Source organism: Falco naumanni, chromosome 10, assembly GCF_017639655.2.
Source record: "Falco naumanni isolate bFalNau1 chromosome 10, bFalNau1.pat, whole genome shotgun sequence".
Classification (NCBI taxonomy): Eukaryota; Metazoa; Chordata; class Aves; order Falconiformes; family Falconidae; genus Falco; species Falco naumanni.
In genome coordinates, this window is record NC_054063.1 from 28,542,518 (window position 1) to 28,568,407 (window position 25,890).

Below are 25,890 nucleotides of genomic sequence, written 5' to 3' on the forward strand. Positions count from 1 at the left end.
CTAACCACAAAAAGAAGTTCTTGGCTCCTGCAAAATATCTCTCACCTATTCTTTTAAGAAATCTGCAGAGCGTGTGGCAGGCTGCCTAAACCCGGGGGTGCTGGACTCACTTGAGTTTGTGGCTTGCTGCTCCTCTCTTTGTACTGCTCAGACACTCATCTTCAGCGTAAGCCATGCTGGGTGTTAGGATTGATAGATGCTGGTATGTACCACTGGCCGGGAAGGAGTTTAACAAACTGGATCCATCCTGGCTTTTTGTGTTTTGGTGAAACCAGGATGCCCATGACTGTGAATGATTTTTTTTTTTTTTTTTTTACAAAAGAGTAAATTCAAAAGCACGAGTGGATGGACTAAAGCAATCTCCAGCACCTGCAGAGCGGCTTTTTGTAGAGCTGCAATTCCTGCTTCTAAGTTATAAAGCCACCGCTGTTCTGTGTCCTTCATTTCCAGGCAGTCATCTGCCTATGTTTTGTATCCCAGAAAGCAAAGTTTCCCGTTCTGAAGGTGACGTTAGCACGTCCCTGACTGGTATGCAATTCCTGCAGTGGAAAAGACCCAGCTCTGGCTCGTACATGTGCACTGAAAGCTGTGCACCAGACCCAGCTCAGAAAAATATCTGCTAGTATCTTAAAACCCTGGGTAATGTCTTACCTGAAGAAACTGGGAATCCATACGTAAATACATATATTTCTACAGACGCTGAGGACTGCAAGCAGAGCAGCGTGAGCACATAGCAGTTCCACACAAGGCTTCAGTGCTGCTGCAGGTAGAAGGATGCAAGCTGGCAGTCCCTCCAGGCAGCCTTGCCTCTGCCAGAGATCAGTTTCCATGGTTGCAGGAGCCAGGACTTTCACAAACATTCACTAAAAATAAAATAATTTGTGACACAGACAATTCCTGAACTGTGTAACTGTGAGCACTGACACTGCCAGAAACAGACTTGTCTTTGTGTTTTGTTTCCCTTCAGGCTGCAAAAGAGACCCAACAGACAACTAACACCAAAGTGAGTAGGATGATTCAAGTTATCTGTATGAATAATGCAGTTAAAGGGTAATTATTCTCGCTGTCATTTTCAGTCTCGCAGACAGTGTTTTAATTTCTTTATCAATTAATCAACTCTGTTATGAAGGGTGGGTTGATATGTAATTTGCTTCCTCTGTTCAAGACATTACTTCATTTGAAAGGACAGGGATGCAGCCCGTAAGCTGCACCTTGTTGCCTTGTGTGTCCTGTGCAGCGGTGGCCAGCTGTGCACTCCTGTACAAGGTGGTGCCCCGACTCGCTGCAGGTATCTTGTTCTTCACATCTTTCCAATAGCCTATGTGTTCATGTTTCTTTCTAGAGCACTGAACAGCAGCCTGTTACCTCTGTAAAATCAGACAAAAATGTCCCTTCCTCTCAAGAGCCGCAGACAACTAAGCAGAATACAAAAGCCCCCGAGCCTGCAGCTCAGCAGCAGGCAGTGGCCAGTGAAGCCCCCAAAGATGTGACGAAGGAGAAAACATCGTCCACTCCTATGCCACTGAGCAAGCTCTTTTGGAAAAAGGTACGTCTGGATTTCAGAGCTGGTCCATCCCACAGCTCCATCTTCACACAGTGTCTAGTTATTGCTAAATACAGAGTTACAGTAAAGCAGTCAAATCTGCACAGTTGCATATATCCCACGTGTCAAATGCACAACAGGCTATGCATGTACAAATGCATACGTGAGCTTTGGGCAGTCACATATGCACATGGGTTATAACAGCAGTTGGGCTCCTGCAGAAGAATCTCATAAAACATAGTCTTTTAAACCTGCCTGTAGTATTTTTTTAGTGCTGTTATGGAAGAAGAAATGTTATACTCTGTCAACTTAACACATTTATTAAAAACCCCACGAAGATTATAGTATTCTTTACCAAATTATGTCATTAATAGAGATATAACCATAAAAACCTATTTCATTTTCATGAGAAAGGTTTGCTTTAGTTCTAAATGTCAGAAAACATGGAATCTGGTGGTTCTATTCTTACTCAATAGAAAAAGTTGCATACCAGAGCGGATCAGTCTTTAATTTTGAGGACTGAGGTTGATTGCTTGGGAAGAAGTATTTTTCCTCAGGTTAAGTAATGATTTTAACCAAAATTAGGACTAACTTTGAAAACACGGTTCCTGTTTTCATGATCTGTGTGTTTTACAAGCTGAAGGATAATTCTTTTCTCATTTAATTTAAGGGAAGAGCTGTATTAAACTTCACTGAATCACTGTATGTTGAATAACTGCTTTCCTGGGCTTCTGTTCAAGTTCAAATCCCAGAAAAGAACTACTTCCAAACGCACAGATGCTGACTGAGCAGCTAGCCCTGCAGCTTCTTTAGCTGTATTTCCCTACTGAGCAGTGGTGCTAGAGATACAGTTTGGGTATGTTACTTATATTAAAAAAAAAAAAAAAAAAAACCACTAAGGTCTTTAGATATTTACAGAATAAACATGCATGAAAACAATCTAAGCTTGAAACATTTGTAACTTGGGACTTGATTTCCTGCGGAATGAGGTAAATCAGGTATTTAGAATGAAAGGAAAGTTGTGAAGAAGAGGGAGAAGGATTTTTTTTGTCTAGTTACTGCTACAGAAACCTCCTCCTCTGAGTAGCCTGGCGCATTTGAAAACAGGGATGGGAAGCAGGATGTATGCTGAACGTCTGGCAGATGGTTGTATGTAGTTTCAGCGTAAATTTGGAAGTAATAAAGCTGGTCTGAACTTCAGTAATTTCATAACAAAGTAACAAGGTCTTTTGTGCTTGAAAAAGAAAAAGCATCTAAGAAGGGAACGTATTCTTGCAGAATAATAGGGAAAATCATTCCTGTGGAGGAGAAATTGGTAATGATGGTTGATTTAAAAAAAAAAAAAAATCTGATAAGGTTTTGGTAAGATTTCAAAACCTTAATTTGAAAGATTAAACCAAACTAATGTAGTTATAGCTATTTTACTGCTCTGTAATGTAGGTTCTGCCCACACTGAGCACCAGTTCTCTATATCTTGCATTACAGCTAAGCTAAACTAGTTTTAAGTACCTACCCTGTGTTTCTTTAACCTTATAACAATCTTCATGTGAAGTCCTGGGATCTCAAACATCTCAGGGGTGTAAAACTTGTACCAAAATTGTCTTTCACTTATGTTTGTTCATAATGCTGTGTTAAATTTATCCTACATCAGTAGCAGCTGCTTATGTCAGTGTCATGGTTTAACCCCAGACAGAAGCTAAGTACGCACAGCTGCTCGCTCTCTCCCCCCACAACAGCAGGGCTGGGAGGAGAACTGGGAAAAAGGTAAAACTCATGGGTTGAGACAAGAACAAGTTAATCATTGAAATATAATAACAACAACCATAATGAAAAGGAGAGGGAGGGAGAGAGGAATAAAATCCAAAAGGGAAAAAAAATACCCAGGTGATGTACAATTGCTCATCAGACACTGACCAATGCCCAGCCATTCCCTGAGCAGTAACCAGCCCACTCCCCCCAGTTTATATACTGAGCACAATGTCCCATGGTATGGAATACCCCTTTGGCTAGTTGAGGTCAGCTGTCTTGGCTGTGTCCCCTCCCAGTTTCTTGTGCCCCTCCAGCCCTCTGGCTGGCCAGCCCTAGGAAACTGAAAAGCCCTTGACAGTATAAAAACCACCCAGCAACAGTTAAAATCATCTGTGTGTTATCAACGTTATTCTCATACTAAATCCAAAACACAACATTGCACCAGGTATTATTAAGAAGAAAATTAACTCTACCCTAGCTGAAACCAGGACAATTCATTGAATGGAACTACAACTCCAAGCAGGTTTTGGTTGCTACCAGAAATATTAAGGGCTAGTTAAATAATTTATGCAAATGCACTGAGCTATAATAGTATGTGAAATCTGAATTCTGTAAAAGGAGCCCAGTTCTGCTTAGTTAGAACTTCTTTGGTCTGGAATCATGCTGAGACCAAATGTTTTTGCAAGTTTTCTGCTTTTCTGGAGTAAATTTCTGCAGCAGAGAAGTGAATTTGGTCCTAAGAATTAAAAAAAAAAAAAACAAACGTGCCTGCTTGAGCATTGAATCCTTACCTATAAAAGGCTGATGTTGCTTTACTGGATTTTCTTGACAGAGAATAATATTGTATTTCCTTTGATGAAAGACCCTGGTGACCCAGTCAGCTTGAAGCTAAAAAAAAAAATGATGATAGATGTAAAATAAAATAATAATAAAAAAATCCTTAGACTACAGGTTAGCCTCAAACTCAGCTTGGTTCGAAGATTCTGTCTTTTTTCTGCAATGATTTTATCTTTCTTTCTGGCACACTTAATGTACTGCCCTTTTGCTAGGACAGAGAATCGAAGCTAGCAACTGTTCTAAATAGGTGTATGATGCAGAGTCACATGTAGTTTTCCTTTTGAACTAACAAATAGCAAACACAACACTCAATAGATCCAGGATTCAGATCCAGATCCTCTCTTTCCAGGCAGTCTCTTAGATATCTATCTTCTGATGAGCTTTCACTTCAAAGTAAAGTTAATGAAGTGCCTGTCAACACATTGCAGTTAATGCTGCTGCTCTGACTACAGATAAAAAAATATCTAAAAGAAAAAAAAATCCTTATTCAGCTCCTCAGATGGAAACCACTTTGACTGTATTTGCCCCATTTCCTGATCAGTCTGCACAAAATTGTCATAACTGCTACTTAAATGTTTGTCATGCTAGCTTTTGGGTTTGGGTTGGGGTTTTTTGTTTGTTTTTTGTAAATGCTGAGGAATATTAATAGAATAATACAGTTGGTAGTTTCCAATATTTGTGTTGGAAACTTGGTTTCAAGACCTTGTAGATATCTGATCAGGGCAGAGAAACATGACACTTCATTTATATCTGATCAAAGCAGGCCAGTGAATGATGGAGGAAAATGATTGAGGGAGTATTATTTCAAGTGCTCTGTGAATTATCTTTAAAGCAGATATATTTTTTAAAATCCAAAATTTAAGCTACTGCAATTCTGTTGCCATACAAACGCAGAAAAATCATGCCCTTTTTACTGAGGGATATTTATCTACTGTTAACACAAACAGCAAACTGGTTAGCTAGTAAGTGAAGCAGAATAACGCTTTCTATTCCTGAGCTTGCAACTGTGTTCTTCCATAGGAAAGCAAAGATAAATATTTGGGTGGAGTGTGTGAGATAAATGTCACAATTGCACAGGGCCTGCCATGTTCCTGCAGTAGTTTCCCTGCTCCCATCCTGGGATGTACCATCTATCATGCAGGACAGGAGAAGATTCTGGCCATTTTTGGCTGGATAAATGGTTGAAGGGACTTGAAAGAGAATTGCCCCTGGCTGAGGGAGTGAGGAGGACAATGAACAACGGGCTTTTGGTGGCCGTTTCACCACCTGAGTACCGGCACGGCTGCCACCCTTACAGCAGAGGGGACCTCTAACCGCCTCAACCCAGCAAATAAAACCAATGGGACTTGTGAGTCAGAACCACACTCCTGGGATGTTTACAGACCAGTGTGGCTTAACCATAAGCTGCCCGTTGTTAACACTAATCGGTTAACAGTCTGAGCTGTTACAGCTACAGATCTGCCCAGTGGCACCTTCGTGCAGCAGCTGCAGGTCACAGGGGGCTTCAGGGCGGAGGTCTGAGAGCATGACCATGGCTGAAGCTGAGCTACCTTAACTGCAGCAACCTCTGTCGTCTTTGCATTGGCAAAGGAGGGCAGGAGGGTGGGTTAAAGCCTCTCTAACCCTCCCTGCTTCCCGCCTGTGAGTCTGCAAGCAGCAGGAACAAATGTCAAGCATGACTGCTCTTTTAAGTGGAAATTTCTTGAGCAAAAGGTCATCTCCCATATATATTGTTAAGATAAAAGAAAACCTGCTTCATAAAGAAGGTATGACCCAGGGAAAACAGAAGAACTGTTCTTTGTGTCTAATGAAATGCAGTGCAGAGTACCAGTTCAGACTCCAGTACAAGATCAAAGCAGGGTATAGTGTTTACCTCAATTCTGAGGAAAGATTCAGCAAGCAAAACGAAAACTCCTATCAAAGTTATCCAGGTCACAAAATAAGTTACGCTTTCATAAGGTGACAATTTGTATGGTCAGAAACCTAGATAAGAAACTGCTGTAGTAATAGTTCCCCAAAGCAGTAAGAGGGTTTGTAAGAACCAGATCACAACTCAAGGAGTAGACACAAACTTTCCACCACAACTGTTTTAAGTAAGCTCATTAATAAAACAAAATCAGAGATGCTGTCATTCAAGAGATGGAAGAATGCTTCCCAAACACAGTGAAATAAAGAGCCTAGTAAAATACTCCTATAAAACACAACTAGCAATGATAAATTAAAATATTTCGAAGAAGAAAACAAAGGTATTTTCTGTAATAAGAAGAACAAAGGATGGCACTCATCTTACTTCAAACAAATGTATCTTGAAATGTTTTCTAAGCTTGGCAGAGTGCCTTCAAAAAACAAAAATCAAATAACCTAATGGCACTTCTGTCTCTGTGGTGCATAACAACAATAGCTGCTGACTTCGGCTGAATTTAGTACAATTTGTGTCTAAGGAAACTGGAGGCAGAATTTGGACCCATGAATCCAGCAGCCTCAGTTGATGCGATTTGTAGATGTAAGGAGATAACTTACTTTTATGTGAACGTTTATGCGTCAAAGACTCATGAAGCAGATAGATCTGGGCTGGTTGCAAATTCTTATTATATACAAATTGCAGTTTCTTCCCAAAACTAGTCACAAAACTTGATATAACTTTTGGTTTTCTCCCAGGTGAGTAAAGAAACTGAGCCCATTGCTCTAGAGAACAGGTTAGGTTAATGTAGTGTCATTCAAAGTTTATTGACTTCATCGTTGTCAGGCTCTTCCCATCACACTTTCAATTCCTGCCAGAAACACTTTGGCGAGTCTCTTGGATGCACAAATGGAAATTTTTCTTCTAGTTTCTTAGGGGAAACAAAAATGAAAAACTCTTAAAAGTATGTCAGAAAACCTTCACTGGAAGGGGTTTTCCCCATCTACTGAGACACTACGTGCAGGCATTCTCTGCCTCTCTGAAGCATGCAAGATAGCATGATCCTGTGTCATCAGTCTCCAAGAACATGCCACCTTGGTCAGTCTTATTGGAGAAGAGGATTATGTGTTGTCTCTAGAGCTTCCTTTTGTCCCAGCATGTCTGAATAGCCTGATCTGATTGTATAAAAATTGTGAAACCTCCAGCCTTGGAGATACTAAAAGCTCAGCTTGACAAGTTCCTCAACAGCTTTGAGCAGACAGTTGGACTAGGCCTCCAAAGATATCTCTGAGATCACAAAGTTGCAAAAGAAAATCTGCAGCATCAGTTAATTCATTCTTAGAGAGGGAGATGGGTATACAAGAATGATTCCTGGAGACAATTTATTAACAGTCCTTGCAAACTGGGAGGTCCCAGAAGACTGGTGGTTAGTTAGCGTGAGGCTCATCTACAAGAAGGGCAAAGAGGATCCAGGGAGCTACAGGGCTGTCAGTCTGACCTCGGTGCTGGGGAAGCTTATGGAGCAGATCATCCTGAGTGCCATCACATGGTACATACAGGACAACTGGAGGATCAGGCCCAGCCAGCGTGGGGTTATGAAAGGCAGATCCTGCCTGACAAACCTCATCTCCTTCTATGACAAGCCGACCTGCCTAGTGGATGTTGTGGCTGGTGTCTGCCTGGACCTCAGTAAAGCCTTCGACACCGTCTCCCACAGCATCTCCTGGAGAACCCGGCCGCCCATGGCTGGGACGGGGGTCTCTGCGCTGGGTAAAGCCCTGGCTGGCGGCCGAGCCCAAAGAGCGGTGGGCAATGGAGTCACATCCCGCTGGCGCTGGGCACAGGGGTGTCCCCAGGGCTCTGCTGGGGCCGGTGCTGTTTCACGTCTTTACCAGTGACCCGGACGAGGGGATCGAGTGCACCCCCAGTCAGTGTGCAGGTGACACCGAGCTGGGCAGCAGTGTTGATGTGCTGGGGGGCAGGAGGCTCCGCGGGGGTCTGGGCAGGCCGGGCCCACGGGCCAAGGCCAACGGTACGAGGGCCAGCAGGGCCGCGTGCCGGGCCCTGCCCGTGGGCACCGCAGCCCCGCAGCGCCCAGGCCGGGGGCACAGCGGGGGGAACTGCCCGGTGGGACGGGGCCGGGGGGGGCTGGTCGCCGGCCGGCTGGGCAGGAGCCCCCAGTGTGCCCAGGTGGCCAAGGCGGCCAGCAGCAGCCTGGCTCGTGTCCCAGACGGTGTGGCCAGCAGGGCCAGGGCAGGGACTGTCCCCCAGCACTTGGCACTGGTGCGGCCGCACCATGAATCCTGTGTTCAGTGCCGGGCCCCCCACTGCCAGAGGGACACGGAGGGGCTGGAGCGTGTCCAGGGCCGGGAACGGGGCTGGGGAAGGGGCTGGGGGGCGGCTGGGGGAGCTGGGGGGCTCAGCCTGGAGAGGAGGGGGCTCGGGGGGACCTGATCGCTCCCTACAGCTGCCCGACAGGGGCTGTAGGCAGGTGGGGGTCAGTCTCTGCTCCCAGATAACAAGAAGAATCAGCCTCAAGTTGCCCCAGGGAGGTTTACGTTGGGTATTGGGAAAAATGTCTTCACTGAAAGGGCTGTCAAGCACAGGAACAGGCTGCCCAGGGAGGTGGTGGGGTCACCATCCCTGGAGTTGTTTAAAAACCATGTAGATGTGGTGCTTAGGGACATGGTTTAGTGGCAGACTTGGCAGTGCTGGCTTAACAGTTGGACTCAATGATCTTAAAGGTCTTTTCCAACCTAAATGATTCTGTAATTCTATTCTAATTATAAGGAATTTAACATAAAATTTTTAATAGCAAGCCTAAGATCTTACACAAGGTAACCTGTAAGTTCTGCAACAATTTTGATATGCCTAAAAGTATGAAATTAAAATAACTTCATAAGTACACTAGATATCTAAGTTCAAAAAGGAAAAAAAAAAAAAAAGATACTGTAAAACAGGATTTAAACTTTCCTAAAGCCTCCCATGGAATCCATCAAGAAATGTACAAAAAGTCGCCAATTGCTTTAAACAAATCAATTTATCTGAATAGTTGACTATCACTTTGTTCTTTGCTTTATTTAAATAGACAGTGCTTTTCAGAGTTTGGCATTTCGCCCCAGGACACATTTGTTTTCAGTAGTGACACCAACGCTATTGCATAGACAGAGCTTGAGAGACAAAACTCATTTGGGTTGCAGCTGTAGGAGCGCAGCAGTAATATGATCCCAAACCGTAATCTTTGAGTGATGAGCTCCCAGAAGCTAGGTTGCTGCTTTATTGAGCCACTGTTTCAACTCATGCAATGAATCATTTCCTTCAAGCAAATAGATGGTGAATTGATTATATGTATGTGTGAATAGGCAGAAATATAGATTAAAATTATTACAGATTGATTATCTCAAAAATGTTCATAAATATAAATTAAATCTACAATTCCATGGGGAAGCGGGCTATGCTGCAGTCATCACAGGCAGCAGGGGACAAGGAATATTTATTCCCTCATCATTCTTCTCCCCCCTACCCCACCCCCAAAATGTTCATTTCTTCCACAAAAGAGGAGTACAGAACAAAGCAAAATCTCTCATGCTGCTGTAGAAGTCCATGGTGAGTCCCTATCTTGCATGTGGGGTCCCCTTCAACTCGAATATGATAGAACTAAAAGGTATAATACTGAGGGAAAAAAGGCACAAATAAATTGAATGGCTTCTGTATGAAGAACTACATAAATTAGGATTTATTTATTTTTTGACTCAGAAAGGAGTTGGCAGAAAGGAAGGTGACAGCAGCCTACAGAACGACTACTGTAACATAAAAGGTGAACAAGAAAGATCAGTCGTTGCTCAAAATAAAAGCAGTAGAGTATCAAATAAAATGATTTGATGACTAACAAAAATAAACTACTTTAAAAAAAACAAACACACTTTCGCTGTAAAATCCTTTGCCACAGGACTATGCTGGATGTCAGGAATTTATATCAACTGAGAAAATGTTCAGCTAAATTTCTGTAGGAAAAAATCCATCAAGGGCTATTAAACCAAAGATACTACATGGGAATCACCAAGTTGAAGACAATTGGACAAGTGTGTGAGGGCAGCAGTACTTTAAGCTGCTGTTGCTGGAGGAAGCATCCATTTTTGGCCGATCTGAGTAAGGATCCGGGCCTGGGGTGAATCTCTGGTATTACCTTTTAAATTGTTTTCATGTTCATGTGGCTAAAATTAATTTGGTCAAAATAAGTATGAGTATGAATTAAGTGTGAGTTCCTCTAAGGATATGTAAAAACTGTGAGATATCATTCTGAGATTTATTTACAGCAGTTCTTTCCTACAGTAACCATAGCATATATTTCAGCTGTAACTTGTATTTTTAAGCAGCAGCATGTGTTGAAATGCCAATACCTAGAGTAACTGCTTCTGTTTGATTCAGTATTGGAGGCTGAGGGTGCAACTTACCCTGCTTTCATGTTCTGCACCTTTCTGTGTAGGCTGCAAAATGATAAAGGGCTTGCTCCAGGTCAGAATACCTGCTTATTAGCATAACAGCTTCTTTTCACGGGAGAAAGGAAGATACTTCTTTATACAGTTACCATGGTATGGGAATTAATTAGTGGTCCTTGAGGGCACAGGAGAATGATATTTACCAGGGCATTTATAAAAGGCAGAATAGTCAGCGAAGGAAATGCACGTTCAGCCTCCCACCCAGCTGTGCCTCCACCTCCGACAGCAGAAATGTGCCTCCTGTTCACGTATTCTGCTCCACACAGGTCTTGTTCAGTTAAACACATCGAGCACTCCCAGGATAGCCTTGAGAAGGCTGTGGAATGAGACATGCAGGAGATTAATCAATAAATCTTATGGGGAATCCATATTTCAGAGGCATTTACAAACCGCATGCCTCTGATTGAAGTACTGTTATAATAGAAGGAACTTTCCAGTAATTCACAAAAGCTCAGTGGGACCCAAAATCCTTCTACAAAGGCAACGTTGCTGAGTACCCAGCAGCTTTTCTTGTACTCAAATGAGGGTCAACACTATCAAAGAGGGTGACTGTGACCCATGGGATTAAGCGAAGTAATAGATGAGCTACTTAACTACCTTGTACCTCAAGAAGTCATTTATATCTTTGCAACTGGGAAGAGGAGCTGGCGTTGCAAATGTGACCAGCCTGAGAAAGCTGTACTTCTGTATTTCACAAAGAAGGGTGCCAAACAGTTTTAACGATTAATAGTGTCCACGGTGTGTTTTAATTAATCCTATTCCTGCTTTTGTGTGCAAACTCCTGGCTATGATCTTGCTCATTTCATTGGTTTTACGTGAGTGTCATCTACTCAGGGCACATATTACAACATGTAATTTTGTTTAAATTTTCTTTTAAAATTGTGATCAAAGAAAAATTATTCTGTTTGGGAAGTGGTACTGCAATTCAAGAAAGGCTATTTCTTCAGTTTAAACAAGGACTTAAAATCCCACCAGCTTCTATGCTTTTTTTAAATGAGGATGAATCAAATTCCTGAAGAAACACGTACAGATGCAGTGAAGCTGAGAATGCTTTTGTGCCGTATTTGTTCCTGATGTACCAACTTACTGCACTGCTGAAGCACTTTGATTGTAATCTCTTAAAAAAAAAAAAAAAAAAAGGCAAAACAAAAACAAAACCACAACAAACCTCACTGATACTTTTTTTTCTTTTTCTTAATGTTTCTCCAAAATAACCCCAGAATGCGTCGGAAGAAGCAGAGATTGTAAGCAATGAAAAAGCGGACGCTTCTTTAGAAGCAGTGGCTCCTGGCAAAGAGGAGGTTAAAAGCCCAGAAGCCGCAGAAGTGAAACCCCGCAGAGAAGAAAGCAAAACCCCCAAAGCCAACCTGAGGAAGTTTTTTAAGCTGGTAAGCAAGACGCGCAGTTGCCAGGGTTGGGAGCCATGCGCTCGCGGCACGGCTGGGCTGGCAACTCCTGGAAAACCTGCTGAAAATCAACGGCTGTGAGAGCGCAGAGGCGCAGCTGCGCCCGTTCCCCGCGGTGCGCGCAGGGCTGCGCCCCTGCCCCGCGCCCCCCCCCCCCCCCCCGCGCCCCCCCCCCCCCCCCCCGCGCCCCCCCGCGCCCCCCCCCCCCCCCCCGCGCCCCCCCGCGCCCCCCCGCGCCCCCCCGCGCCCCCCCGCGCCCCCCCGCGCCCCGTCCTGCAGCTCCGCCTCGTGGCGCCTCCGGGAAGCGCCGCCGAGGGGCGCGGGGCAGCCCGCGGGACTTGCGCCGCCGAGGAAGCCCTTCAGCTCCGCCAGCCGTTTCCTCGGGGTGATGGGAGAGCGGGACTGGTGCTGCTGGGGCAGCCCACCCGCTGCTGAGGCAGCCCACCCGCCGGCTGTCCCTGCGCTCTGCAGTGCTGTGCTGGCTGCAGCGAGTCGTGTTTTTTAGCAGTTACACGTTTTTGGCAGCTTACGTGGGTTAGCTACGCTGGCGTGTAAAAGCATACGGTTGCTGCTTCAAAGGTGTTATATGCTAGACGAGTCAAAAAAAAAAGGCACGAAGATGAATCTAATCCTTCCCAGAAGAAGACTGAAGGGAAGAAGGAAAGCACTGAGGTGATAACGTAGCTAGACTCGATCTTAAAGGGCTTTTCCAACCAACACGATTCTATGGTATCATCCTCCAGTCACAGGCATGAAGCCGTCCTGGTGGATTTGTGTACAAACAACAGCCAGACAGAATTCCTCAAAAGACTCTAGAAAAGTAGCCAAGGAAAAAAATAGTCCAAGACTAGAACTAACACTTCCCTGATTAAAATTATTGCAGGCCTTGAGGATTTATATAGCAATTGATCTATTTTGGCAAGATTTACAAATGTGTATGGAAGATTTCTATTTTAATCAATGCTGTTTATTTTCAGGCAGCTACATGGTGTGGGTGTCAGAGTAGCTTATACATTAAAATGGAAAAACCACAGTTTCTTATAACACTACATAATACATAGCCCAGGTTGTCTGCTTGCTGGTACATACCGCTGTGAGCAGCCACATAGTCAAAGGTTAAAATTTGTGAGTCAGGCTATAGAAGGTACACACAACAACCCAAATCCTGAATTATTTTTTTTATTTCTAAATGTTTGGTGTTTATTTTCAGTTGTCTGTTAGCCTCAGCCCAACCCATGATGGGTGCCTTTCCTTTTTGTTCTTTAGAGTTACATTACTACATAGCCACTCTGGTGTATCTGAGGATCCAAGCTAAAATTCTTAATACCAGTCAAGAACTGTGCACCCAATGGGCCTTTAATTTCACATATGACTTTACAAAATTAGTCAGTTTGGGAAAATCTCAGCTTTATTCCTAAATCCAAGGGGGCTTGTGGTCATCCTGCATAGAGGCTTGTCACTGTGGCACATGCTAGGCATGCAGAAGGTGACTCAGGAGCAATGCATATCAAACACAGACGCCTATGGCAACCATGACTTCAAATCATGTCACCTTACTTTAAAAATATAGCACCAATTAAATAATAAAGCTGTTCCACACCTGTCTTAGTCACCATGGGAGAAAACAGGGCTGTGTTAAAAGCCTAGATGTAATCAGAGCAGGCGTTTAGTCCGGATTTTAGCCTAGAAAGACAGAACTATTGTGTAGGCAAACATCTACCCACATGGGAAACAGAATTGTATTAACTGTGTAACTGGTTTTGCAGCTTTTTGAAACCTTTAGTATTTATCTGCTCTGCTTTTGGCTATCAATTTGCAAACAGATCATGGATTACTTTAATATATTTTTGGCCTTGAAGTATGTCCCAGGCTGTTTCCTCTGAATAACTTTTGGATTACTGGACCACTGCCATGCTGTTGCGCGCACCAGAGCTATGTAGCTGCCCTACCTACAGCTTTGTGCCGACTGGTCAATCAGTATTTCTGATTCCTAAGGCAGACAGAAGGATTTTAAGCCACTGCTAAACAGCCACCCTCTGTAAAGCTTTTGAGCTAGTGGTGAGCGCTGAAAATGCATGAAATGTTTAAGACTCTAAGAGAGGCTTTTCTGGCAAGGAAAAGGTGCCAAGCTCCAGTACGGTGGGGCTGAGAGCCGAGATGGGTATTGTAGAGATAAGGTCCTTCTGCTCAGAACGGTTATACTGGCAGACTGCATACTGGAAGGTATCATTTCCCCGCAGAAAATGTCCATTTCCACTGCAGTTTTCTCCTGAGGTCTGACTACCCTAGAGTAACAGCCATAAAGTGGAAGAATTGCCGAGCCAGCTCTGCAATAGCTAGCTCACAGCCTGGTAGTGGTGTAATTCTGGCACCATGGAGCTCAGAGCTCGGTAATTTGCACATTTTGGGGAGTTGCCATTTGCAGCCTCCCTGGTCCTCATGCTAATGTCATTAGTCTGCTGTTCATACTAATGCTAGTTAGTTTTAAACTAACTCGGACATATGAGAGTTTACACTGCAGCTCCGGCCACAGCGTGAACATACAGTTAAGGAGCACAGCAAAGGGCCTGACATCACACCATCCCCTTGTGCTTTCTGCCTGTGTGAGGGACTCGGTTCTTAGCACCTCTTACCTGAAGCATGGGGGATAAAATGATGTCTTCACATGGTTGCATCTGTTCAACCTCTTTCACTTGCAAATCTGGACAAACCTCAGCCAATGCCTAAATGTACCCTGTGGCGTTCTACCTCCCATGGTGACAGGGGCAGGAGACTCTTGGAGGTATGGGAAATGCCTTAAAGTGGCATCAGAGCCTGTCCAAAGCATGCCATCCACGTGGTGCAGGTCACTGGCTGATCCAGCAGGTCCTCTTGGAGCACTCCTCCTGCCTTGCTGCAGATGGAGTGGGCCAGGAATTCTTGTAAGATAGGATCTGGACAAGCACAGGTACTTATGGTCTCTGAAAGAAACCATGCTTGTCGTGAGAAGGAATGTGGCAGGACTTTGCTAAAATCCAGGCTTCTGTTTACTGATACACTTCGTTGTTTAGTCTCCATTCTGGCAATAGATGGATTATCGCTCTGGCTGTTGAAAGAGACTGACTTAATTTTATACTACTTTACTGGGTTTACTGGGTTTCTCTTCTACCCGCAGAAGATGATCCCAAGGTATTCTGGTAACATCCACATTTATGTTACACAGGTCAACCACCCACGTGCCTAAGAAAATGTAGCTTATATTCTTAGAATTCAAAACTGGGACTCAGAGATTGTTTAATAGTATTTCAGTCTATTGTGAGCCTCAGACAGGCGAGTCTGTTATTCTCCATGTGCCCCAGTTTTGACAAATTCTGCTTAGAAAGTACAAGCACAGGCTGATAGCAAATAGACATTTAGATCCATAGCCCTATAGTTGCCACTATTGACACAAGGATAGCCATTGCAAGAACTAGGAGTAATTTATTTTGGAAAAGACAGCATGAGTCTCGAAGGTTGCCCACTGACTTGCTCAGTACAGACATCCCTTCTTATTTGTGACAAATTGTTTGCAATTGCAAAGGTCACAGAAGTCATTGCTGTGGTTAAAATGGGAGAGGGTTAACTAATGCTACAAAAGCTATTGGGAAATTATAGAAATATATAAAGTATTAGTTTAAAGCCCCATGAATCAAAAAAAGATGAAGAAATACTACTGCTTTTTTATCTAACTAACCCACACCTATGTGAATGTGAGTGAAATCCTGTGCTTTCAAATGAAAGTCACTCATGTCTCATTAATTAAAATCAAATAGCTATCTTATTATTTACAGGGTGGGATACATCAGACCCAGTGTAAATGACTTGATAGAAGTGGCTACACCTGAGCTAGTCACCCAGGTTCCCTTTAAAGGCACCGAGTAGAGGTGCCCAGGTCTGAGAGCCCCTTAGAATTTAGGATGTCAGATGTCATGAGCCTATAAAGTTCCTGCTTTTCTCCATACAATATAAACAGATACAAAGCTAGGTAAGATAAATCCTTTCAAAATGTCTGTTTTGAGATATTTTTGTGGAGATGAGAAGGATGTAAAATGGCTGCTTTTTTATTATTATTTATTTTTATTAAATCAGAATGAGCAGACTTATTGACTGTAAACTGGGGGTGTAGCCTTTGTCCTCAGCTGGGAAGCTGACTGGTAGCACAGTTAGTCTGAGATAGTGTTGAGTATGGTCTTTGCAAAAAAAAAACAAAACAAAACAAAAAAATCTCCTATTTCTGGATTAAGGAAGATGCTCTCAACTCTCAAGGAAAATATATCTTTCTGGAATAACAAAAAAATATTATTTTCAAATTGTCTGTAGTGTCTGTGCTGTGTAATATATAGCATTTAGCATCAAGAATAACTATTTTATGTTGTCCCAACTTAATTTTTCTTCATTATTCATGAAAATGTAGTAAGCCTACTGCCTGTCCCCACCCTCCTCCATTTAAAGATATGCTGATCCACCCTTACTGCAGAAAACAGAAAACCCTTTCAGGAAGCTTTCAGCAGCAGCAGCAGTCCTAAATGACCAAAGGCAAGGATAAGAGGTCAGCAGTGCTCTAGAGAGAAATCCTTGTGATCCTTAAGCATATGTTTAAGTGAAGGCAAGAGGGAACTTTGTCTAGGCAGAGACTTCAAGGTCTTTACACTGTTATTTATTTTTGGGAGGTGAGGAGACAGACCAAACCACGGATTACTAATTGGCTAAAGCAGGGGGTTTTCTTTTTTTTTTTTTTTTTCTGGTAATTTTAATTGGGTTTTTTGTTGTTGGTTTGGTGCTTTTTTTAGAAAAAAAAAATGTAACAAGGTGACTGCTGTTATAGCATAAACTTTTTTTTTTTTTCTGAAGGCATTTAAAGAATTACTGAAATAGAAATGCAAACTAGATCTTATCACAATGTATCTTCATGCACTCTGGGCTGAGTTTCTATCCTGTAATGTTCAGACAGACCACACAGCGCTTCCTCCCCTCCGTTTCTGCAACCTCTTACACATAGTCACAAGCATAAACATGCAAGAGACTGAGCAGCAGCATGTTCCAGAAAGAGCACTCTTCCCACAATTTGTGACAAGTAATGAATTGTCATGAAGTGGTTTAGCTTTCTATCATGCTGCTTCTATGTATTGATTTTTCTGTGGGTTTATAGGGGAAATCAGAGACTGAAATAGGTCCTTGCAATAACACCACACACAGGATCAAGCTGATACTGTTGTGCTTCAAGTAACAAATCTACAAGCTACAGAAACCCACAAATCCTCCTGATCTATCTTTAGAACAAAAGTCACATCCTTTCATTGTTTTCATTGAACTCATGCAATGAAAAATGACATTTAAATTTGGGCACTTTGAAATTCTGGAATTTATTTTATGCTTTACTGCTAAGCATTGTATCTTACATGGTACTCAGGAGAATACCATGTTGAATCCTCTAGCATACTTTTTAATTAAATGAATGTATTTATTTATTTTGTTATGTCACTAATTGTAACTAAACCTTAATCTAATTGTCACAAATGTTGTGATATTTACTCATGGAGCTAGTTTTGTCAACCAGGTTTTTGTCATTTTGAAATCTAGATAGAAACAGAGGACCGTACCTTAAAAACATATTTCAGAGTCATGGTTTGCTCTGAATGACTGGCCAGTGCTGCAGCCTCAGGGTCTGCTCTGATTGTCTGGGCTGGGAACAGCGGGCACCAAGAAGGGCCATTACTTAGATCTATATAGACAGAAGGCATAAACTGGAAAGCAAAAATTGGGAAAAACGGATGCGGATCATAAAATATAAAAATATATCTGTAAAGCCGAGTGGGTTTTAATTATTCACGGGATATGCTCTTAGGATGATGGTTAAATAGAAAGGCAGTCCCACTAGATCTTATAAGACAGATTTGCCTCTGAAAAGCAAGCAAAAGCTCTTTCCTAGAAAACTACAGCGGCAGGCCTGATAGCACTGTCTTGTTTACTGGCTGATATGATCTCTGGTCCACTGAGACCTCATTCATATTTCTCAGGCCTTAATGGGAAAATTGACTTGCAAGAGACAATCACTTCACATAGAAAAGGACTAGCAAAAAACTGCCTTGGAGATGTGGGTATTTAAAAGTGTTGGTAGAGTTTCTGAAATGTCTGGGTTTGTTTTAGTGTTATAAAGAGTATCCTTAAATCAAACCTCATGTTTTTTGACTCGTGTTTTCATATTGAATTAATGCCTCAAACAGGAACCCAGTTAGAAGTCCTATAATCCTTTGTTATTTTAGTCAGTCAAGGGTGATGGAGGGACAACCAGTTCAGAAGAGGTAAATGGCCCAAGCCCCAGTCACCAAGTAAGTGCCCGGATTTCTTCATCTTTTGGTGATGGGTTGTTGTCACCTGCTTCCATACAATTCTAGCTTTTGAAATGTAAACATCACTGAAAGAAAAGTGCTACATGCTCATTGAGCTTTATATATTTACATATTACCTGACTTATCTATTCATTTTATCAGAATTTTTTTTAATGCTTTTTTTCAGGTGTGTTCCTTTTCTTAAAATGATCAGTGTTTTTATGTTCAATTTTTTTTCCTATCTCTCTTGCTATTGTTTTACTTCCTGCATGTACCTCAGCTTAGGCAGTGAATCTAAATACACACAGCTAGAATAATTTTTACTTCACTGATTTACTTGTCTGCAGAGGAAAGGATCATTTAGGTGGAAACTCCATAGAAGAGAAATGAAAGTGAGAATGAAAACTGTTCACTGCAATTTAACAGAAGCTGTGAAAATAATTTTTCTTACTCTCATTTCATTTCTTTCATTTTATGTTCATAAAAGCTAAACCAAAACTTTGGATGTGACCTTTACATTATATTCTTTATGGCTTTAAAAATGCTTCAGAAATATCACAGTTTCATTAACAAATACTGTTACCTTTTCTGAGCGTCAAACCCTCACCTGTTGCAAGTCAAGATATCCAGAATGATTACATTCAGCAATGAGAGACAGAACACAGGCTCTGTGTTCAGGCATAAGGTTTCCTTCAACCTGAGAGCAAAGCAGAAGATGTATTGGAAGGTGACCTTTCAGAATTTCCTTTTTTTAATCAATACTAAAATTATTTTCTCACTCTTCCTATTTTAATTATGTCCTATGACGCTAAGGTTAATCTTTATGAATTATTTCTCTAAAAGCATCCTAAAAATAGAAGGTCTTGTCTTGTGATGCTTACTCCTTGTTTTATACATCAGCTTTGTGCAATGATCTGGGTGACTAAAAGTTACAGACCTGGATCTACTTTTTTATTTTTTTTAAGTATTGTATTATTTTAATTATCAACCAGTTTACTTCATTTTTTTAAAAATAACTTATTGGTCTTCCTTCTTCTCTTGCTTGCATTGGTGTAAATTAGCACAGTTTTATTACACAGAAGAGCTCAAGGAAGTCTATCTGCTGTTGACTTTTTCCTTTTTTAGAATTTCTGTGAAACAATCTTAAATTATGCTATTGCATCTCTGGAATGCTGTGATTCTTCTTTGCTCTTCATCATTGCCATTCTGTATGCTACAGAAATGCATTACAACATTGATCCAAAATCTGCAGAAATTTAGGGGGTCTGCTGTTGTGCTTAAAAAACAGCCTTGGATCAAGGTCTCCTGAAATATGATGGGGAAAAATACTATCCTGTTAATCTTCTGGTTGGGTTGGGTTTTTTTCCCCTCTAGCAGCACTGTTAATGTTGAGAGAGTAAAAGCAATCTGTCAGGTGCAGATCACCCTTTTGAATAAGAAACATTAACATGTTTCATTATTCATAGGCTTCACTTTGTATTTCCTGAGCTTCTCCCATCAATATAAAATATGCCAATTTCCTGCCTTTCAAGGTTAATATGAAACACCTCAAAGATATTATCTGATTGGATTTTTTTTCTTATTTTGCCTGGAAAATGTATTATGAATATTTTTAAAGTGTTTTGTTTTACTAACATCAAAGGCCCAAACCTGCTCACAGAAATAATAATGTCGCACCCAGTTCAGATTTGGCTGCAATGCTGTAACTATCAGGCACCTACACAATCAAGTACTTGTGGTGAGGAAGACTCAACTCTAATTTTATACCTGCAGAGTAAACCCACAGATTTCAGAGTGTTAATAAGGGTTAGAAGTTGTTCTGGCACCTTTGAGTTCAGACGTATCCAGTCTCATATCTGTATTTTGGGTGCTGTGGTTATTTCTGAACTAATGTGCACATTTGCAATTGTACCAAAGAGAAACATTTCAAAGGCGAGCAAAGACAAATAAGAGTAAGAAGGATCTTCTCAAATTAACCGATGGGCCAGCAACTGAGAGCTTCCTGTCTCATAAAGTTATTCAGAAAGAGAAAGACAGAATTAAATTTGGGTCTATGAAGTTCTGTTTGTCCTTGTGCTGGGAGAGCTCCTGCATCACTTGGGCACCCAGAAGTGCATCCAAGCAGGTCCTTCTCCTCAAGGCAGGTGAACAAGCTGCAGGTAGCGTGCCGTGTCTGTGCAGCCCCAGGCAGTTCTCCTGTACTCTGACATTATTGAATTTGCTTTAATAAACTATTGACACCCGATGGTGCCTGCCCGTGAGCATGGGGCTACTGATCACCAGCATCTCCAGGTTTCACGGGCTGTCTTCATGTATCTCCTGCAGAACTAGAGCAAAGACTAGCTTCACAGCTGTATTTTTTTAAGACTAAAAGCAGACAAATCCAGATGTAAGCAAGCATGCACCCACACATGCCTGTCCTTTGGCAAAGGAAATAGTTAAATACAAGCACATATTTTGCAGAGGACTGAAGCTTACTGGTCAAGACTAAATGTATTAAATGGTTGTAGGTTCTATAATTTACATGGGGGGGGGGGGGGGTGTAAGATTGGGTGGGGAAAAAAGGTAAATCAAGGTAAAAAGGCCAGAGGTATTATTGCTACTCCCTCTCATTCTTGTTTCCCCAAAATTAGAGGGTCTGAGGGGTTTTTAAATAGATATGAGAGATGTATTTGCATTCTGTTTCTCTGGAGTTTCTGCTTTCAGGTTTTTCTCTAAAATCATAATGTCTAAAAATGTTTTTATTTTTAATTTAAGCTTGTCATGTAAGTGTATAACCCTAGGCCTTTAGAAGAACACCAGATATTTCAAAACTAATGGTAAAATCCCCAAAGCTGGAAAAATTACTCAGCATTAAGCTTTGGGCTCTGCCCTGTGGGCAGATGTAAGATTTCCAGCTTTTCAAGATGGTAAATTTGTGTGCTGTTTTAATTATTATGTTAATAAATAAGACAATATGATTTTTTGCATAAGAAAAAAGACAATCCTATTTGCAAACTGAATTCCAAGCAAAAACTTATCTAGCCATTTGCTACTCTCCAAACTATGACAATTTCATTATCCTTTGTTTGCCAGATACGGTTTTTATCGTGTGAACTTCAAACATATCCGGTACTTCTGAGTTTCGAAATCTTTTTCTTTACTATAAATAGGTGCTCTGTTGTTGTATTTGTCTTTGGAATCTTTGCTATCTCTTCTTTTGTGCTTGTATATGAAATTTTCTATGACGCTATGGCCTTCCATAGCCAAACCCCATGTTAATTCTTGGTGGAGTGGTGCAGTTTCATGGCAGAGTTGGTTTTATCCTTTGCTTTATGGTGTCTTTTACTTCGTTTCTCTCTCAGATCTTTTTCTTGCACTTTTTGGGTGCTTTCACAGCTTTGGATGCAAAAGCTGGGAGAGCCTTAGTTGGCAGTGCATGCTTGTGACTCTGCATCTTACCATGCACATTGTCTGCCTCCTAAAACAGCCTCAGCATAGACATATACATAAATAAAGTAAGTCTATGCAGGGATGGTTTGATCTTGCAGTCTTTGCTCATGTAAGTAATTCTGTTGGCTCACTGGGAGTCCTTCCCTAAGTCAAGGCTGCAGGAGTTCATCCCAAACTCTGTAAATGAAAACTCGTTGGACGGCAGGATTTCTCCCTGCCAGGTGGCCTTTCATTTTCTAATATATTTATGGATCGCCTTCCAAAATGTTTACATTTCACACTAAAAATAACCATTGTTTGAAACTGCTTTAGACATTAAACTCCACAGAGAGGCCAGTTGCCCCAGCTGAAAGTGAACCTGTGGGCCAAAAGAGCAAAGAGAGTTCAAAAGACAAGAAGTCTACAGTGGAGCTGAGCAAGCAGAAAGGCAGCAAACAGGAAACCAGGGAGCAGCCAGACTCCAGGGAGCAGCAAGCAGCCGAGACCGACTCCATCCAGAACGGAGGAGATGCTTCCAAGGAACCCTCCTTCAAGAAGACAGAGAAGAGGCAGTCACTTGGAGGGTTTTTTAAGGGCCTTGTACGTCAACTTGATCTTATCTTTTTAGTCATTTTTCAGCTGATTGAACCACCTAGCCTGCAAGCTGTAACCGTGCGATATTTGTGCTCCGATGGAGTGCAACTTCACAAGCAGCTTGCAGGACTAAAGCCAAACAGCCGCAAGTTTTTGGAAAACTTGGGCCTCAGGGTACTGATTCACAGGCAGGTATGGTTTACTATGGGAGATCTATAATTGTTCCCACACCCCCGTTTTTGAGGTTCATGCCTTGGCTATGGGGATGACTCAACTGTTCCAGGTACTGAACCACCCACAAATTATGGTGTGTTTGTTAAGGAAAAGTGGACATGGTGCCAGTGAGTAACCTGCTGGCCACAACGGTGGCTTAGCTGCTGCTTCAGAGCAGCTGGGACACCCCTGCAAGGCAGGAAACCCCTGCAAGGAAAAAATTAAGGTAGACCACTGGGTGGGTGGGAACCAGCATAGTGGTCACAAGATAAGCAGCTCATGTTAGAGACCAGTTATAGACTAGTTAAGCACACTAAAAAAAAAGTGGGGGTTTTTCCCTGCTTTTTTTCTTAAATCTTACCCTAAATTTGCTATGCCCCCTTCACTGAAAGCTGAAACGTATAAATGAAAGAATTCAGTATGCGCAAAATCTGAGTTTCTGTAAGGTTTGGTGTTAATCATGCAACTAGTGGTTCCTCAGAGTATTAAATAAGTGGAAACTTTTTTTTTCCCCCTCGTCTGTATTTGGTGCCAAGGTAAAAACAAAAGCACAGATTAGACCTGGGACTGCCTCTCAAGTGCTGGCATGAGGGCAGATTTTGATTGCTTTTTACGAACAAACTGGAAGGATGCAGTTTGCTCCTCTTTCCTCACATTGCCACAACAGCAATAAATCCACAGAGCTATGGGGTCATTTTTAGCATCTTTTAGAAACCTTGTGTGTAAACTGAGCTTCATCACAAATTTCAAGTGATGTGAAGAAGCTAAACAGATTTGACTGTTACCTTCAATGATTCCTAGTGAATCTGGCTCCCCTGAGAGACATACAGCTTTTTTTCCTTCCTCCCTAACCTACTTCTAAGGCTGTCAGGAAAGAAAAAGAGCTAGGCAATCCTCCAGGTCTGAAAGAAGGAAAGGCAAGCAATACAGATTGAAATGGTAACACAGATTTGAAAATTAGCCCTGTTAGGACACTGGGTTATAAAATGAGGGCTGCCATGCAGGCCAGTATGACTCATTCAGAGGCAGATGTTTTTCCACATCATAAGAAGTGTTTAATTTGCACACATTTCACAGAATTACTGTGTATACTACAGAAGGTGATTTGCATTACCAAAATAATTACATATTAGAAGGGGAATTAAGAACAAAAGGAAAATAACTTTCTGTAATATTGATTAGCAAAAGTTCAGCCACTTCTGCTTTCTGTTTCCCCCCATTGTTCTGGGGTAAAATCCTGGTCCTCACTGAATCAGTGGGACTTTCCTGTAGTTTCAATGGAGCAAGGAAGTCCAGGAGCTCACCTGGGGCAACCACCATCTTGTGCTGGCTTCCATTCATCTTTGCTCCCAGTGAAGTCAAGAGGAGAAATCTTTTTGCTTAACAGAATGTGAGAAAGTGAGGATATTGTTTTATATCTACCTATGAATTATACTAGCTAATTGAAGTTATCAAACACATGCATGCTTATGTGCACATTTCTTTCCTCACACCCTTTGCCTCCAAATTTTGCATGAAATTTCCACTGTGCACATGAGTTCATGTGCATAGCATCTGATCCACGCTCAGAAGCATGGTGTGTAGGTGTCATATCCTGCTGTGAGTATTGGCAACCTCCCCCCAGCAGTGAAATCAGGAGTTCTGTTACTTAAACCACTCAGATGATGGTAACAGATCTCTTATGTCAACTGCAGGGGAGGAAGACAGCCACATATTTCCAGCATAGGTTATCTAGAAATGGGGCAAATGTTAACTGCCTCTATTATTTCTGGAGATAAATGGGATTTGTTTCTCTGGTCTGGAGGTTTGTTGAATTTAAGCACTGACAGTCCTCCTTTGTCGAAGTTCTCACTGTAGCCACTGTGTGAAAAAGGGTTTGTCTGTTGACAACTGTACTTTATTTGTATGGTGTCATTCATCCAAGCTGTATCCAAAAATCTCTCGTAGAATTTAACAATAGATACAAATTTAGAATTATTCCACAAAGGGAGAAACAGGAAGTGCAAGCTAGCAAGGAGACATGCTTTCGAGTGCAAGTTCATGAGACACAGAAAGAAGCAGGAAAGGTGTCTCTGATTCAAAGGGCAAGAAAAAGCTTTTTGATCAAGAGAGGAGATTGTGAAGAGGGAAAAAGACCGTTTGGGGAAAAAAAATGCAGAATAAATGTAGAGGAAGTAGAGATGTTCTGTGAGATATTTTTGCTTGCTCGAGTAGTATGCCAGACAGTTTGTCTGTATAGTCCCTTATCTTCCGTTGCAATTATAAAGGTCAACAGTATTCCTACAGCTTCCCCCTCCCATTAACAGAAGATGGCGCTAAAAAAAAAAAAAGTTTTTATAACAGTATAGCTGATACAGTCAGTTTCTTGTGCTTTTGAACTGGGAGGGGAAAAATAAAACCACAACAAATGAGGTCTGTGTATGGAAAATATCTCACAGAAAATTACTGTATCTTTTTTAATATCCCAAAAAAAGATTACCCACATCTAAGTAACCCAGTTCTGCTATGCTTTTAAAAAAATAATCTGCACATCTCCTAGGTGATCATACTAAGTCCTAGGAAGGGTAATCATTAATCTAAAAGTATTAGATCACACACAAATCAATGCCAGAATTTTCATTTCAAGATAAGAGCTCAAATATCTGGGAACAACTCAGCAAAACTATAAAGCTTTATGCTGATAAAATGGAAGCAGGAGATACTTAACAAGGGATCCAGCAGACCTTACTAGCTCACATAACCTGTACCCACCCAGCACCTCCTAAATTCTGGTGAGCTATTTCAATAGCAGCTATTTTAACACCGCTCTCTCCTAAATCTGTGGATTCCTCTGGGAAAGGGTACAGAGTAAGAGGAAGTCATAGTGCAGGAATGCAGCTGATGAGAACACTGCAGTTCAAGCATCTGCTCCCGGTTGGACTAACAAATGCTGAAACTTTTGATACAAATGGAGCCGCTTATGCAAGCAAACAGTGTTGCAGCCCGGCTGAGGGGTTTTAGCATGGACGATAAGGTCCAGTGGTTGTCCCTATGGTAAAAGAGATTAATTTATAAGCTATATAAAATGCAAAGGTATTTAGTGAGTCTTAGAAAGATTAGATTAGAAAGGGGGGTAAAAAAAAAAGATTAATGACATTGTTTTCTGAGCTGGAATAACTCATACTTAAGTTGTCAGAAACTAGGAGTGCTTAGCATGTGGAAACTATTCTGACCTATTCTGATCAGAGTATCTAGTATACTGACACAGATTTCTCCTGAGCACAAGGTGGAAAAAAAATACACTCCAAATCCATGACATTCCTCTGTGTGCACTTTAAAGTGCTCTGCACAAAATAATATGTTCCAGCTTAGCTGTCACAAATACAGCCAGCTTCCACTGCACTGAAAGGGG

General features: G+C 41.8%; 1 protein-coding gene across 1 annotated transcript in view; it reads left to right on the forward strand.

Annotated features, from left to right (window-relative positions):
• The window catches only part of BCAS1 (brain enriched myelin associated protein 1), a 53,568-nt gene that overhangs the window by 23,960 nt on the left and 3,718 nt on the right, over positions 1-25,890 (forward strand). Inside the window, 7 exon segments of the mRNA XM_040609393.1 lie at positions 968-1,003; positions 1,343-1,546; positions 11,749-11,916; positions 18,216-18,281; positions 21,793-21,834; positions 21,836-21,934; positions 22,026-22,292. Of these exon segments, the coding sequence (XP_040465327.1) occupies positions 968-1,003; positions 1,343-1,546; positions 11,749-11,916; positions 18,216-18,281; positions 21,793-21,834; positions 21,836-21,934; positions 22,026-22,292 (882 nt within the window).